The 17,507-nt window shown below is 39.9% G+C and overlaps 1 protein-coding gene across 2 annotated transcripts in view; it reads right to left on the bottom strand.

Annotated features, from left to right (window-relative positions):
- Positions 1-304: 304 nt before the first annotated feature.
- Positions 305-17,507, bottom strand: part of RAB2A (RAB2A, member RAS oncogene family) — an 85,774-nt gene continuing 68,571 nt past the window's right edge. For both annotated transcript variants that reach the window (XM_047842716.1, XM_047842717.1), the window contains exons 7-8: positions 3,713-3,781; positions 305-1,635 (exon numbers count right to left, since the gene is read on the bottom strand). In XM_047842716.1, the coding sequence (XP_047698672.1) occupies positions 1,540-1,635; positions 3,713-3,781 (165 nt within the window). In that variant the 3' untranslated portion in view covers positions 305-1,539. The remainder of the gene's footprint in view (positions 1,636-3,712; positions 3,782-17,507) is intronic.

Raw genomic sequence — 17,507 nt, 5'->3', positions numbered from 1 at the left:
GGAACACCTGCGGAGAGTTGCTGAAGTGAGTGAATTCAAAGTAGGTTCATACTCAGAACTTCTTTATTAACCCTTCTTATAGTTTGTATGCGCTTTTGTGCTCACCGAGAAGTAGGAAATACTTCCTTCCATCGTCAGCAACCAAAAGAATTTCAGTATTGAAGAGGGTGATCACATTTAAGCAAAATTTTTACAAAGGGTGTTGAACATGCTGACCCTTTAAAAGATCTGCTTTTTAAATAAGCGTAAAAGCTGTGGACTACAAAAAGACATTAAAAAATGATGTGGTCATAATAAAAAAGAACACTTTTATACATAGGATTTTATTTTGCACTGCTGTAACAATTTCATTATAGACCAAGGGAGAGAGAAAAAAAAAAAAAAAAGGATAAAAACCACCACACTGAGTAAATTACTAAAGCTTTTCTACTTTCAACAGGATTTTCCATCTGGTAGATTTATTGTCGTATCCCCTTCAAAACAGACAAGATGCTTACCATATTTTAAAGATTATAGGTTGCCACTGAAAGAAAAATTTTACACAGTCACTGTACATCAAGGTTGAAAAACTGTCCTGCATGAAAAATATACTTAGAAATCATGGGAATAAAAGCAAAAGAAAACATTATTGTGTTGAAGGAAAGATTAAAGTCCTCACAATGCGCCATCTAAATGTGGACATTCATTCTTCTTGGAGTCGCTCAGGTGTAGGGAGTTCGTGCTTCTGCCCAATTCACTCATTATACTGTGTTTTTACCCGACAGTATTCATTAAGGCAAACAAATCCTTTTCTGAAGAGATCTTAAAGAAACTGTGGACATACAGCAAACTTTTGGCATTAAAACAGGTTAACGCACACATAGCCTTTAGTAAATGTACATTAAGCATATTTTCTTGGACTAGTGACAAGAAAGGATGAACATGCTTGTTAACAATGTCAAAAAGTTTAAAATTCAGTGTCCGAGCAATTCCTAACAATGCTTCTGTAGCTTTAAGCTCTAAACAGTATAGAATTTATGCAAATGCATTAAAGAATTCAAGCTTGGCAAATTACACCCAAGCAGGTTAAACTGTATATACAGAAAGTAAATGATAAATACAGAATTAAAGGAGTCCTGGTTTTCCTTATAGCCTTGAAAACTGACAAACTTCTTGAGGACAGTTCTGTAATATTAAACATTAGGTCACCACGGGTGTTGGGAAACCTAACCACACAAACTGATTTAAAATGCTCAAGATGACTCTGTAGTGTTTAATACAGTTCAGTTCATAGGTAAGGGCACAAGACAACATTTAACAAAAATAATCACATCAATTGACCTAGAAATCAAATGCAAATAGATATGAATACAATCTCCAAAATCTGTCTTTTTAAGTGAACATTAACCATTTATTCAAAGTTATACAAGAATTTGAAGGATTAAAGTCTCCTGTGACATAAAGCCATTTCAAACAGTTTCATGTCGCAGCTGAGCAGGAGGACAGAGTGAAAGAGGAAGTGAGTAGCCGCATTGGGGCAGCGAGACAGTAAACAGGGACTCAACAGCAGCCGCCCCCGGCCTGCTGTCCTCCCTGATTGCCCGCGTGTGTGGCATTGGTAGCAGCGTGCTGAGGGCCAATTTTAATGCCGTTTGCCTGAAATAAAAGGGGAAAGGGATTAAAAAAAAAAAAAAAAAGTTAACGGGATCCAACCAGATAATACGGTTTAACTAAATTTAAAGGACCCCGTGGAATTCCCAAGGACATGATTTTACCCAACAACTCAGAAAAACAATACAGATGAAGCAGATTTTCGCAACACTGGAAGGAGTGTCTCCCAGGGGCTGGGATGTTCCTTCCTTTTAAAAATAATCCTGTGGAAATGTTTCTGAAAAGAATTCCTCATCACACCAGGTACTTAGGAGTAAAGGGGAACCAGGCAGCGCTGCCCTTCAGGGCATTCTCACGACGGAGAAACCGTCTGAGAGCGGGTCTGCCGGTAACCTTTGAGAGAGAAACGCAGGCAGAGTCTGCGCGGCTCCACGATACAACGTAAGGCCTTTTCTCTGGACGGCATTTCTGTTCCGTGTTGAGTCAGCTGTACGGGCTAAGGGCATATGAGTGTTCTGTGTCATCAATAATTTCTATGATCCCCAAAGACATGGCAGCTTGCCAAGAAGCCACACACAGAGTAGTTCTTTCATTCATCAAACTCACACTTCTGTCTTAACCCGCACTCCCTCAAGTGGGTTTTACCTAAAAATACAACACTTTGAGCAAAGTAATACGGTAGCTTCAGAAATTAAGCTCTTAAGGAAACCTGACGTCACAGTAAATCTCAGATTTATAGTGCTTGGCAGTTGTTCTGCAACGGTAGTGGCCTTGGGGTTTCTGGCACTAGCTCAGTATTGACAGCAGCTGATGTGGTTTCTTTTCGCTCTTTTGACTCCTCTTTAATAAAAAGCATGCCCTATGGCTCATTGGTTTTGCCCCCTCTGGGCTGGTAGCAGCTTCTTGAGGAATCAAGGAGTCAGACTTGGCACCGGGCCAAATAAATCGCACGGCCTGTTGGCTCCTGACAGCACATTACAATCAAAGCTGCGGCAGGCACAGCAAAGCAGTCAGCTACTATATGAAACCAGGCAGAAACAGTGAGCGTGCCCTTTGAAACAGAGGCCCAGTGGCTGTTCAGTTTCTATGGCATTAGTCTCCGCACGGTGTCATCTTTAAATTAACTCAAAATCTACTGCCGCGTAAGCTCAGAAGATAGGATTGAGAAAACATACTCCTCCGCATTAAAAGAAATGAGAAAATCGAGTACTTTCTGGAAACCTCAGGCAAACGGTCGTCTGTTTTAGCAAAGAATATGGAGGCAAATAATGAAGAGCCTCGTTCATGTACAGGCCAAGAGCCACATGTGCAGTAAAGGAATTCTAACACAAAGCTTTCCTAATTGCAACTGTAGGAGGAGTAAGGGCTCTTCTCTTGGAAGCACGAAGTCTTACCATGGGAATGGCAAAAATATTTATGTAAGACTAAATAACACACTACATATTCACATAAACATTCTGAAATAAGTAAGAATAAATGCATAGTGGGGATTTAGGTCAGAACGATGCCCTTCGCTAAACACTCTGGATTGTATGCTTCGAGGCTTTGTATTTTATCCTAATCATATTCATCAAAACTGGCTCAAAATAATTCTACAAAAAGGACAAAAACAAAACCAAAAACAACGCTAATTGCCAATTACATATATTAGTCTCATGAAAACATACGACGCTATACAGGGAGTAATTTCCAAACTAGATATGTCCCTCTTTCGTACTAGACAACAGAGAGAGCACCTTGCATTAGTAGCATAGTATGGGCATTTACACACTAGAAAATGATTCCCCAAAGCAGATGACACCAGATGGACGTGTGGATGAAAGTGGAATTTCTCCTCTCTTTGGAGGATTTATCTTATTTTGCATTGCTTGCAATAAATGGATAGGGTTACTTATTTTAATCCATCTTCAGAATGTGATGCTCTATTAGAACATAAACATTTACCCATTAGAAACATATAACACATTTTTGGTTAGATGATCATAAACTCAGTGTGTTAACTGACGTCATAAATTCATTTTAGGAATTAAAAAGAATAGAAAATCATGAATCTATGTAGTAACTAAAATTCAATTCTAAATTAATATTAGCCAATAACACACACACACACACACACACATACCTCATTATTAATGTCAAAGACTCCTTCTTGGATTTTTTCATAAATTTCTTTCGCTGTATTAATAAATGCCTGAAATATAAAATAGAGAACTGATTCCAATTATATAAAACCACAACAGTAAAACATTATATAAAAACTCTGTAGAATATCATGACGTTCCATACAAGAAAATCAACCAATGTAATACACCATATTAACCAATAGAATAAAAGAGAAAACCCACATGATCACTTCAAAAGAGGCAGAAGCCGCATTTAACAAAATCTAACAACCTTTCATGATAAAAACACTCAACAGAATAGGACCACAAGGGGATTTCCTCAACCTGATAAATAGCATCTATGAAAAATTCACAGCTAACATCACAGCAAGTGGTGAAGACTGAACATTTTCCTAAAGATCAAGATCAACCACAAGGCAAGGATGTATATGAATGTTCATTATTTGTAACAACAGCCGAAAAGTGGAAACAACACAGATGTTAGTCCACTGAGGAATGAAAACCAAAAGGTGGTATAACCTTATAATACAGTATTACTCGGCCTTCAAAAAAAAAATGAAGTACTGATTCATACTACAATGTGGATGAACCTTGAAGACATCATGCTAAGTAAAAGCAGCTACATATAAAAGACCACGCATGGTAGGATTCCATTAACTGAAATGTCCAGAAGAGGTCAACCCGTGGAGAGAAAAAGTAGATTCTTGGGATTAGGAGAAATGGAGAGTGACTGCTAATGCGTGTGGAGTTTCTTTTGGGGTGATAAAAATGTTCTGGAATCAGACAGTAGTGATGGTTGTGCCACTCTGTGAATACACTAAAACCCACTGAATCGTACCCTGAAAAAGGGCATATTTTATGGTGTATGAACTATATCCCAAAAGAAAAATTCATCCCTGGGAGGCGCGGGGAGGGGATGTGCCGCAGAAATACCATAACATGAGAAGAGCACACACGAGGAAAAGACGTCAGTGAGGATGAACTCCAAAGGCTTCCATGTTGAAATGAGCTTACTTTCAGAGGCCACTGTTCCACACAGGATCGTTTTTGTCAGGACAATGTATTACTTAACACACAGTTTAAGAGGGAAAGAATCAACGGAAACTTACGATAAAGAGATAAAAAGCTGTTCAACTTTTATGCCACACTGAATAAAGTTTCACCCTTTTTCCACATAGCAACTACTAAGTTGACAAAAAAAATCAGTGTTAAAATACTAAACCAAATTAAGCCTCTAAATACCAAAATTACCCCACAAGCATTCTATATTTATATAAAATATTAAGCAGTCGGTAGAGCATGTGACTGACCCTTGATCTCGGGTTTGTGAGTTCTAGCCCCATGCTGGGGGTAGACTACTTAAAAAATAACTAACTATGGGGCGCCTGGGTGGCTCAGTCGGTTGAGCGTCCGACTTCAGCTCAGGTCATGATCTCACGGCTCGTGAGTTCGAGCCCCACATCGGGCTCTGTGCTGACAGCTCAGAGCCTGGAGTCTGCTTTGGATTCTGTGTCTCCCTCTCTCTCTCTGCCCCTCCCCCATTCACGCTCTGTCTCTTTTTCTCTCTCAAAAATAAACATTAAAAAAAATAACTAAAATAAAAAATAAATATTAAGGCATTTTACATAAATATTGCCAATGCTACAGAAGGGGTTTATAAACTCACGTTCTAACCAATCCGACCTGAGAGGTCACAGATCATAGTATTAATATTATAAACCAGGTCCTCTTCAGTGGGAGGTCTATGAAAATCCACAAAACCAGGCTATTCTCCACTAGCACTGATACAGATTTAATTCCAAATTTAAAAAGTAAACAGGTTCATGGAGAGGAACCAATCATACCTTTCGTCTTTTCTACACTGGAAACATCTGACTGCTGAACTTGCCACCGGAGCTTTTGTTTCCTAATTAACAGGACTGATATGTTTTCACCTTTAAAGGCCTTACAGCTCCCCAGAGTAATCAATCTACTGCGGCTCAATTACTGCACCAAGAACACACCAGTCAGCGAAGGAGACGTGAGCGACTGCGGCAGGAGCGCAGAGATATGAATATGCATAAACTCTAAGTGGCTGATCGAATCATCAGAGAGGGTCATGAGAATTTGCAGCAAAATAATGAGAAGAATTAATCACTGCAGATTCACAAGGCACTTAGGAAGCGAGTGCGCTTTTCGTGTGTGTGCTGAGTTACAGCGATGTGAAGGAGACACTGGCTTCCGGCCAACTATGAATTGATTCACGTTCTTCAAAACTGAAGTTAACCCTTATAAATAAAGGAAAACTTAACTTTATTTCCAATAACATGTCAATTATGGCGATGACCTTAGAAACCAGGCTAACTAAATATTGAAGTCAACAGATTCATAAATTCACAGGGCTGGAAATCCTTGAAGGGACACCCGCATGTGTACATCTCCCTAGAACATCAGACAGAACTGCAGGATCCCATAAACGAGTTCATACAAACAGGCATTTGTACCATGAAAGTCATTACCTGTGCCAATTTATGTAATAAATGGACTTTTTTCCTAATCTGTTGATGAATTATTTTAAAAACTGGCTCCAGAGAGATATGCTATATGAAATTTCTTAAGTCACTTCTAATTTTATTACATGAATAGTACTTAATACTTGATTAAGTAGCTTTAAGAACAATTGTACCCAATGAACTTAAGATGTATTTTGGATCTGAAAAAACGTAGTTAATTTCATCACAATTGAAATATAACAAATGGTTATATTTTCTTTCATGATTCCCACCGTCTCAATGAAATCGTCTTCAGACAATGCTACATTTACTTGCCATCCAACTCATGATTATATATTGCAAACACTGAAATTATCTTCCACCCCCTCCAGGCATATATTGTAAGAAGAAGACTATATATATATATGTTAGAACACTAACATATATGGTGTTATAAATATATATAAGAAAACACACACATATATATGGGTTGTTTTATCTACACGGCAGCAAAATTAGTAATACTTAATATGTATTATTAAATGATTAATTAATGATTAATTTTAAGGAGTCCTCAGTTTAAAACCCAATATAATAAATATAGACATCAGTGCATGTGTTTTAAAAGTCTGCGGCTATAGACAAATTGTTGAATCCCCAAATATAATGAAATTACCCAAACACTGTTAAGGCTTATTCGCCATGAAATGCAACTTCTAAGATACGAGCCTTGGGTGTTACAGACAATAGCTGTCCCTTAAAGCGGCAAGCACGTTAAGAAGTCGGAAAGACAAGACACACCTCTTACAATAATTGGCTAGTATTTTAATTGCTCATTTTGTTCTAGTCACTAAAAAGCAGTCCCCATATGTATTTTTCAAGGTAGAGATGTAAGAATGTGAAATGCCTCTAGAACACAGGCAAAAATGAGGCAATGAGCAATGATTTAACTAGATACTACTACAAACCTTTACATTAAAACTCATCGTGCTTTCACAGGACAGTCTTAAACTTGAAATTCCTTCCAATTTTAACCAGTTTCACTTTTTCGATTTCCCAAGCTATACAAACAAATTCTGAGGTGGGGGCAGGGGGAAGAAAAGGGGAGCCTGTGTGAGGGCGTGTCTGGGAGTGGGAGGCGGGGATGAGCATGTGCAGTATCAGAGGCAGAGGCAATGGGGGAGCCTGCATAGGGTGGCAGCTGTGGGGGCAGCAGACTTGTGGAATCTCACAGCTCCTGATGGTGGACGGAGTACGGCGCTGTTGATGATGGCTCGTCTTTAAGGAGAGGCTGTAACCTAGGGAATTAATCTGCAATACCTATTTATTATCAGAAAAATGAAGCAAGCTGATGGCACACCTACAGAAAAGTTTTAACGTTAGTGCAATACTTTCAAAACAAGATCACCGCGGGCTTTGTGACCCATCAGTCGGAACGGTAAGCAGGAACATCAGAACGATAGTCAAATCTGAGTATTAATAAAGAGGTTGCGGAAGAAGAAGAAAACATTTGCTGAGAAACCCAGGTCAAAGGATTTTGTTATTAGCACTGTGACACAAACACTATCTAGGCAGGTCCACAATTATGAAGTAGAAACAGATTTCCAGGTAGCCAAGTGCATTTGGTGAGCCTCTTGCTTTCCTGCCCGGGACTCACGCCAGTATCAGAGGCCCGACTCTCTCTTCATTTCACCATTAGCTCTCCCTCTCTGCCCTACTTTGATTAATTGCCACGGTCAGTCCTTCACCTTCGTTAGCCATTAATTGCCTTCCACCTCTGACACTAATCTTTCAACCGTTGGCAGTAGTTATCTAATGGTCCTAATACCCAAATTTAAGTAAATTTTCAGTGACTTCCATAGCAAACATTAAAATAAACATAACCATAAAGAAGTCCAAATGCATTAAATTCAAATAAATATCCAACACACAAGCTGATGCATAGCCTATCATTTGTCATTTCACCCTTGGGTGAAAGGGCACCTATTAAATTGTTACCTTAGACTCAGCACTTCCCTAGGTACTATGGAAGATACAGGGAAGAGGTGGATACAATTCCTACTGCTGCCAAACTAAAACAATTTAGTTGGGAGAATCTGAGCACAGGGGCTTAAATCTCTATTGAAGATGCGGGAATAATACACCTTCCGCGCTGACAGAGGGAGAACGTGTGCAGGGCGGGACTAAGGCAGGTCCAGATGCAGGCCAAGGACAACGTGCTAAGAGAGCCTTTCTTCACAGCCGACGAGACAGAATAGAGGCAAAGGGGAAAATAGAGTAATATGTCATTTTTCTTATGGTTTAACAGTTTTTAAAGCAAAATAGTGAAAATAAATTGTCTGCAACAGAGAAGATTTTAAATTATTTCCTTATGTAACATGCTGCCATCTGGTGGCAAGAAAAAAATGTCTAACATCTGCGAGGTAAGAACTCCAAATAAATCAAAGTATCTTAGTTTCATTTAAACATCTTGAACAGGTGCACTCGGCTGGCTCAGTCGGTGGAGCACGCGACTCTTGATCTCGGGGTTGTGAGTTCAAGCCCTATGTTGGATGTAGAGATTACTTAAGAATAAAATCTTTAAGAAAAAATAAACATCTTGAATAGACGCTAGACAGTAAAGTATCCTGTGAAATCAGTGAGTCTAGTTTCTTTTTGAGAACTGGGAAACACGAAGTAACTAAAATGCTGTTTAATTTTCTTCTCATTTCCTAATCAATGCCATGAACATTACAGGTGTCCATCTGACCCCTGAATCTAATGACAACCGGTATTTACTAAGTACTCACTATGGGCCAGACAACCTGCTAAGTCATTTGCACAAGTTTGCATTATTTTTGAAAGAAATTTACAGTATGTATAAAAATAAGGAAATGCACTTATTTTCTTTCATTTGTTTCTAAGAAACTCTGTGGGATGAAGCAGTTATGCCACAAAGGCTAGCGGAATGGCCACAAGTGGGGCTCTAGAACCAGACCGTCCAGGTTCAAGCTCCAGTGCCACCTCTTACTGGAGGTGTTGCTCTGGACCCACTGCTTCACCTCTTGTTAACTTGAGGATAATAATGGTGCCTATGTCATAGAGTCTTTGGGAGGACGAACGCAGACCACTGAGAACAGTGCTTGGCGCATAGTTAAGAACTCACTTCTTGCCAGCTTTCGCCATCAGGAAGGTGTGCGGGCAATGGCGTGTGGGGACAACAGAAGAGGGTACACGTGCTGTATGTGATTGTGCCTTGACACATTGCAGACTAAAGGAAAGAAACAGTGATTGATACTCTTCGGTGAATTAAAATAAAAAGCAAACATTTAAAAAGTAAGCGAGAGGGGCGCCTGAGTGGCTCAGTCGGTTAAGCGTCCCAACACTTGATTTTGGCTCAGGTCATGATCTCATGGTTTTGTGGGTTTGAGCCTTGCATCAGGCTCTGTACTGACAGTGCAGAGCCTGCTTGGGATTCTCTCTCCCTTTCTCTCTGCCCCTCCTCCACTTGCTCTTGCTGTCTCTCAAAATAAACTTAAAAAATTAAGTGAGCAACATAAAATGTGTATAGTGAGTACTGAAGAATCAAATATATTGAGAGCAGACTTAAATATGCAAAGACAGGGAAGTCTTGTGAAAAGAACATTAGACTAGAATTCAAGATTAGGCAGTTTAAATTTTTTTTTCTTTTTTTCAACGTTTTATTTTATTTTTGGGACAGAGAGAGACAGAGCATGAACGGGGGAGGGGCAGAGAGAGAGGGAGACACAGAATCAGAAACAGGCTCCAGGCTCTGAGCCATCAGCCCAGATCCCGACGCGGGGCTCGAACTCACAGACCGCGAGATCGTGACCTGGCTGAAGTCGGACGCTTAACCGACTGCGCCACCCAGGCGCCCCTAGATTAGGCAGTTTAAACACAAAACTCCTTCAAATTCTGTGGCTTTAAAATGTTCTGATTCTAGAGGTGCCTGGGTGGCTCAGTTGGTTAAGCATCCGACTCTAGATTTCGGCTCAGATCATGATCTCACCGTGAGACTGAGCCTCGTGTCAGGTACTGTGCTGACAGCATGGAGTCTGCTTGGGATTCTCTCTCTCTGCCCCTCCCCCTGCTCTTTCTCTTGCTCAAAATAAATAAATGAACTTAAAAAAAATGTTCTGATTCTATTTTAGTTTCACGGAGAGAGAACTCATACATACATTATCCAATACAATGGCTTTCAAATTATATTTCATGCAGGGGCCACCTCTTGGGGTGAAGAAGGAAGTAGGGAGAGCCCTATGAACCTCCTCTTTCCTCCTCATTTTTCATGGCATATCCTTCTCTCTTTATTTTTTTAAGTTTATTTTGAGAGAGAGGGTATATGTGTGTGGGCAGGGGAGGGGTAGCAGGAGAGAATCCTAAGCAGGCTCTGCACAGCCGCACAGAGCCTGATGTGGGGCTGAAACTCACTAACTGTGAGATCATGACCTGAGCCAAAATCAAGAGTCAGTCGCTTAACCGACCGAGCCACCAGGCGCCCCTCTGCTTTTTTTCTTTCACGGTTTTCTGTGTTTCATTAGAAGCAAGAGGGCCACTGCTAAACCCACTGATCTACAGAAGCTCTCATTGTATAGAGGGAGGACTCTCTAAGAGTGGGCTGCAGAAGGAGAAATGACTCGCCCAAGACGACGCACAACTGCAGCAGTAGCAAGATTAGCAGGATTAATGTCCTGTCCAGATTTATCTTCCTTTTATCAGGATCACTTCTTAGCTTTAACACAACTCAAGGGAATTTTCATTTATATTATGTTTCATTTTATTTTATTATTTTACTATGAAGAAAGGCTGGCTGACAACAAGGAGACCAGTACAGTCTAAACCAATAACCGGGTAAGAAATGAAGGCCTGCCAAATTAACAGTGGTGACAAGAATGGAAAGTAAAGATCAAACTTAGTATCTACTTTGGAGAAATTAACAGGACTTGGTAAAGAATAGGGCAAGAATGGTAAGGTGTTTAAGGATGATTCCACTTTTAGCTGAAGTGACTGACATGGAAGGGTATGCTGTGAACTGAGGTAAATCAAAAAGGAAAGAAAATCACATTTCAAGGAGAGAATGAAGCGTTTGTTTTAGACACATGGAATTCTAATGCTTATGTCACATGCAAGAGGGAAATTCTTGGTAGTTGATCTACATAACTGTGTGCCTATGTATGAATATGCACAATGAATGTGTGAGTGTGTAAGTGTGTGATATGCACTTATCAGCATGACTTTCTCCAGTAATGTTTAGCTACCTTGGCTTAGGAGAAAAAATGGTTATAACTTTCAAAATCAGCTTGGCTTAGATGATCCTTCAAGTTCCCTAAGGGTGATGGCCAAACAAGGGGGCGAGGAACTGCTGCTAGTCAGCAAAATCTTCTAACCAGGCGAGGAGAGTATTTATTAAATTAAACGCTCCTCAAAGGATGCTGGAAGCCTCGTAAGGTCAAGTCAAATTTCCAGTGGAAAGCTGTGTGGTAGCCTTGGCACTGAGAACAGGGTTAAGGGGAAAACAAAGCCTTCAGTTCACACCACATTCCAGCTCTACAGCAACGCCTGTTCCACCACTTAGAAGGCAGCCCAAGGCGAGTAAGATGTCCTCTCGATGCAAATTGAGTCTGTTGGTTTTCAAGTACTGGGGCAGGACACAAATACTAGCGAAGGGCCTTGAAACTGTTCATCTTTCTAGTTACACAAGTCATGTGTTTTCCCTAGACATAGAAATCCACCTATCCTATCTGTGTGGATGGCTTGGCAAGTTGCTGTAATCTGTCTGAGCATCCTTCGCTGACTGTGCTTTCAGCTATTATCTTGGCTCTATCTTTCAGGACGTTAGCAGCTAAGCCAGGAATTTCCAGTCTTGATTTTCCAATGTTCCATTTTTTTAAAGATTTGATTTTTTACAGTTTACTTAACTCATCTCTACCCCAACATGGGGCTCGAACTCATGACCCCTAGATGAAGAGTCATATGCTCTTCTGAGAAGCCAGGCACCCCTAAAGATTTTATTTTATTATTTTTTTAAATGTTTATTTGTTTTTGAGACAATGTGAGAGACAGAGTGCAAGCAGCGGAGGGGCAGACAGAGGGAGACAGAGAAGCTGAAGTGGGCTCCAGGCTCTGAGCTGTCAGCGCAGAGCCTGATGCAGGGCTCAAACTCACGAACCATGAGATCATGACCTGAGCCGAAGTCGGACACTTAATCGACTGAGCCACTTAGGCGCCCCTAAAGATTTTATTTTTAAGTCATCTCTACATCCAAAGTGGGCTCGAACTTACAACCCCAAGGTGAAGAGTCACAGGCTCTACTGACTGGGCCAGCTAGGCACCCTAATAGTTTAAGATATTTTAAACTAATACTAAACCCTAATAGTTTAAGATATTTTAAATTACTAGACTTTTGCCTCAAAAATTTTTGATGTTTATGTACTTTTCTGATTTCCCATCAACTTTCAATTCTAAGTAAAATTGATGAGTATAGGGAAAAATAACCCATCAAATGGCTAAGAGTGAGAATATCTGATAAAGAGACACTGTTTAGAAAATGGAAAGTCTAACCACTATTCACACCACAATCACCAGTAGGTCTCACAGGAAATATAATACTGTGAGTTTGGGTAATGTACAACTCTGAGAAAATGAAATTTTACTTTATTGCAAAAATACACAGAGAAAATCAGGGAAGGAATTACAGGAAAAAATATATATTTATATATATATATTTATATAGAATTTCATATATATTTATATATGAAATTTACAAAACTATTAATTTATACAGTTATATATAACTATATATACACATACACAATTATATATATATAATTACATATATATAATTATAATACATCACTTCTGGGGTATTGTGAAATCATCAGAAAGTTAGCATGAGTCTTTTCGGAAGGGGTATTTTTCCTAACCTGCCATAACCTTTGCTACATTTATCCCTGGGTCTAAAAAAAATCTTTTCGAACTACAAAGACCCTAGGCAGCTACTGAAGGAAGCTCCTGATCACAGGAGGAGCCAATCTGATCATTTGGGTTTTCAAAAATCACACAGCTTTTAGAATGCTTAGGGCAAAGTAAATTTAGGACAGAATTCCACCTACATGTTAACCAGTGGGACCAAAGCATAACCTGATTAAAGACTGAAGTAAGAGAGACAAGGCTGAAGTAACGAAATAAATAGTGAATCATGCAAACATTTGTTGTCTCCCGTGCAGGGGAGACCCTGTGCAAGGCGCTGGGGATGCAGAGATGAAGACAGCCTGGGTTTTCAAGGAACGTGGCCAAGTGTCATGATAGAGACCTAAAGATAAATTCATGCTCAGGAGGAGACTGGAATGAGCACAGAGAAGAGAGTATACAAGTTTTAAGTGTGTGTCCACGTACGTGGTGGCTGGTGGGGGAGGGGGGCAGGGAGGGTGTGTCATGGCATTCCAAGAGGAGGTATGAGGCTTCATTATATCCCTGAAAGAAACGGTAGGAAGAAAGGGCATTCCAAGGGCAGAGAGCACTTTTTGCGGAGGTGGGTTTAAAGAGCGCCACAGCTGATAAACTCGTAGTTTAATATAGAAAGCACATCGCGTGGTGTTGGCAAATAAAGGGACTTGTCTTCCAAGCTAAGGAGTTTGATTCTGAAGAGGTGGAAAACCCACCACACGCTTTTAATAAAATTGGGGAGCGACACTCAATTTTCATGTTTTGAAAGATCTCAGAGGTACCAGTGTAGAGGACTGAAAAATGTACAACCTGGAGAGAGATTTAACAGTAGAAATAACAAGACACAAGCAGAAAGCAATATACATTAACTGAATACATGACTATGAAGGGGTAGGAAAAAGGACATAGGCTACTGAAGATTCAAATATCCCTAAGGGACTGTTTAAGGTAAGAACAGAAAAGCATTTGTTAGGACAGGCAATTAGGAGGTCCAGGGAGACCTTGGCCAAGGGAGAGGAGTCAACCTGTGAACTGAGGTGTCAAAAAGAATGAGGAAACAGAGATGGAACTTACTAGAGGATGGAGGAGACCATCCAAGAACTGGGAATGACAGGTTTTGCTTTTCAAATGGTTGAAATCTGATTATGCAATTACGTGCTGAGAACCAAGAATCACTAGAGAAAAAGGATGAAATCGTTTGAAGGAATGTCTCTGAGGAAGAGGAAAGGACACTGGTGGGCCAGGTTCTTCTGTTAGGTAACAGAGCTGAATGAACTTCATGGTCTCTACACTCCCCAAAGCCCACCCAGGAGCAGCAGCGCGATGACGCTGGACCACCACTTCCAAATGCAGGCTCTCAGGCCACACCCTGACCTACCAAATCGGAATCTGCATTTCAACAGGATTCCTAGGTGATCTGAGAAGCACAGCTCTAAACACAACTGACTTGGCAAAAAAAAAAAAAAAAAAAAAATCCTTTCCTTTTAATTTATTAAAACTTTTTTTTTTTTTGGTAAATGTTTAGTTTTGAGAGAGAGAGAGAGAGAGAGAGAGAGAGAGAGAGAGAGAAGCGAGTGGGGGAGGGGCAGAGAGAGAGCGAGACAGGATCTGAAGCAGGCTCTGTGCTGACAGCAGACAGCCCGTTGCAGGGCTCGAACTCATGAACCGTGAGATCATGACCGGAACTGAAACCAAGAGTTGGATGCTTAACCACCCAGCGGCCCCTAGAATAGCTGTCTCATTCTTTTAACTCCTCATATGATCCACTTTCCCAGAAATGGGCCCTCCAAGGTTAGGCAGTAAGCTGAGAAGAAATTCCTGTCTGAGCCCAGAGCATGAGGTTCAACCCACTGTGTTAAACTGCCTCTCTCCTGGAGGATGGCATGATTAGGCGAATCCAAGTCCTTAGAAAGCAAGAAACAGAAGACACTGTACTCAGAGCAAACGTCCCTGAAATTAATTTCCTATGTGCTCCAATGCCGAGTCTGAGCCACTAAGAATCTATGGACCCCGTAAAAGTAGCATAATTTAGCTCTTATGTTTCATCGTGATTCCTCTTTCACTCTAATTCTAGCTGGCTAATTCTTGCTCCCATCTTGGAGACAGTATACTGCAATTTTATGAGCTGTGTCCTTTCCCACTGAGGTGTTGGCTTTCCTGCCACAGGCACTGGCACTGAGCACGTATCACAAGGCAGATGCCGGAGAAATGCTTAGCTCTCCTCCTTCCCTCTTCTCAGGGCAGACACAACACCTGTTAGTCTTTTCTGACCTCGGAGAAACTAAGTACTTGTTTTCCAACATTAATTGCTGAATGAAATAAAAAGCATGCCATTCATACTTGATATCAGATATTATCAAGGAATTACTGCTATGTTTGTTAGGTATAATAATGGTATCGCGTTGTAGGTTTTTAAATTACTGCCAATGAAATATTTATAGGTAAAATATTTCTGGAATTTCTTAAAAAACAGAGGACATAATAAAACAAGATCATCAAAATGTCAAAATGGTGATAACTTCTAAAGCCTGATGACAGATATATGGGTTTACTTTTTAAAATGGTGACAACTGTTTAAATTGATTTAAAGTAGCAGTGCCATGAATCTTATTGTGAGCTGACCAAAACGCTTTAATACAGCTGATGTAGAAAAATAAACTAATGCATAAACATATACCATCATAAAAATGCTCTTTAATGATATAACTAATTGGGTTTTAAGGTGTGACACGCACAAAGGTCATGAATGAACTGAGTTTGCTTTAAATATTAATATAATTCCTTCTTTGATTACTTCTGAGCAATCTAAGAAAGTCTATGTATGCATAATAATCCCAACAGTAACTTTATTATTTGTTAGGCATAAGCTGAAACACATAATGTTTAACATGGAAGAACCTGGTTGTTTGTATAAAAATCTGCTCTGTGCAGAAATGTGACAGAGACTCATCAAAGAGCCATATTTAACAAAAAATTAATAACTTAATAATTTGAAAAAGAAATGTGTTCTTTGTAAATTCAAAAAATTATCACTTAAGCTTTTATAACTGTGCTCCATATCCTCAAATTAGTATTTAAAAAAATTTTTTTTAACGTTTATTTATTTTTGAGACAGAGAGGGACAGAGCATGAATGGGGGAGGGTCAGAGAGGGAGACACAGAATCTGAAACAGGCTCCAGGCTCTGAGCTGTCAGCACAGAGCCCAACGCGGGGCTCGAACTCACGGACCGCAAGATCATGACCTGAGCCAGAGTCGGACGCTCAACCGACTGAGCCACCCAGGCACCCCTCAAATTAGTATTTTTTAATAGAACTGTGAGGCTTCTTATTCTTTAATTTTTTTTGTTTTAATTGCCACTATGATCTTTAAGAATAAAGTTGTTTGTATGTGGTTATTGTGTATGTGTATTTGTATGTATATTTTGATCAAACTTTTTGAGATAATTAGAGATTCACATGCAGATTTAAGAGATAATACAAAGGGATCTTGTGTAACCTTTCCCTGGTTTCCCCCAACGGCAGTATCTTGGAAATGTATAGTACGTTGTCATAATCGAAATGTTGCAAAGGGATACAGAACATTTCTGTTATAAGGATCCCTCATGTTGTCTTTTTACAATACACACTTCTCTTCCACCCTCCTTAAACTTGGCAGTGACTAATCTGTTCCCATTTCTCCAATTTTGTCATTTCAAAATCAAAATCATATAAATAGAACCATACAGTATGCAACCTTTGGGACTGACTTTATTCACTAAGCACAGTTTTCTGGAGACTCATCCGAGTGGTTGCATGTATCAATTGTTCCTCCCTTTTTACTTGTTGAGTAGTATTCCATGGCATGGATGGATGTACTGGTATCACTTTGTCTAACCATTGGTCTGTTGAAAGACATCTAGGTTGTTTCCAGTGTTTGGCTATTGTGAATAAAGATGCTATGGACATCTATGTACCAGTTTTTGGGTTAAACAGAAATCTTCATTTCTCTGGGATAAATGCTCAGAGATACAACTGGTAGGTAGTTGAATGTCTAGGTTTATTTTAAATTTTTAAGTAATCTCTACACCCAACGTGGGCTTGAACCCACAACCCTGAGATCAAGAATCGCATGCTCCACTGACTGAGACAGCCAGGCACCCCTAGTTTTTTTTTTTAGACATTTATTTATTTTTTATTAAGTAAACTCCACCCCCAACAATGGGGCTCAAATTCAGGACTCCTGAGATCAAGAGTTGCTTGCTCTGCTGCCTGCCAGCCAGGCATCCCTAAATTGTTTGCAGAGTGGCCATATCATTTTACATTCCCACCAGCAATGTAGGAGTGATCTAGTTTCTCCATATCCTTGTCAGCATTTGATATTGTTGCTTTTTTATTTTA

The sequence above is a fragment of the Prionailurus viverrinus genome, chromosome F2, assembly GCF_022837055.1.
Source record: "Prionailurus viverrinus isolate Anna chromosome F2, UM_Priviv_1.0, whole genome shotgun sequence".
In the NCBI taxonomy this organism is placed as follows: domain Eukaryota; kingdom Metazoa; phylum Chordata; class Mammalia; order Carnivora; family Felidae; genus Prionailurus; species Prionailurus viverrinus.
This window is presented reverse-complemented; position numbering and strand designations above follow the sequence as displayed.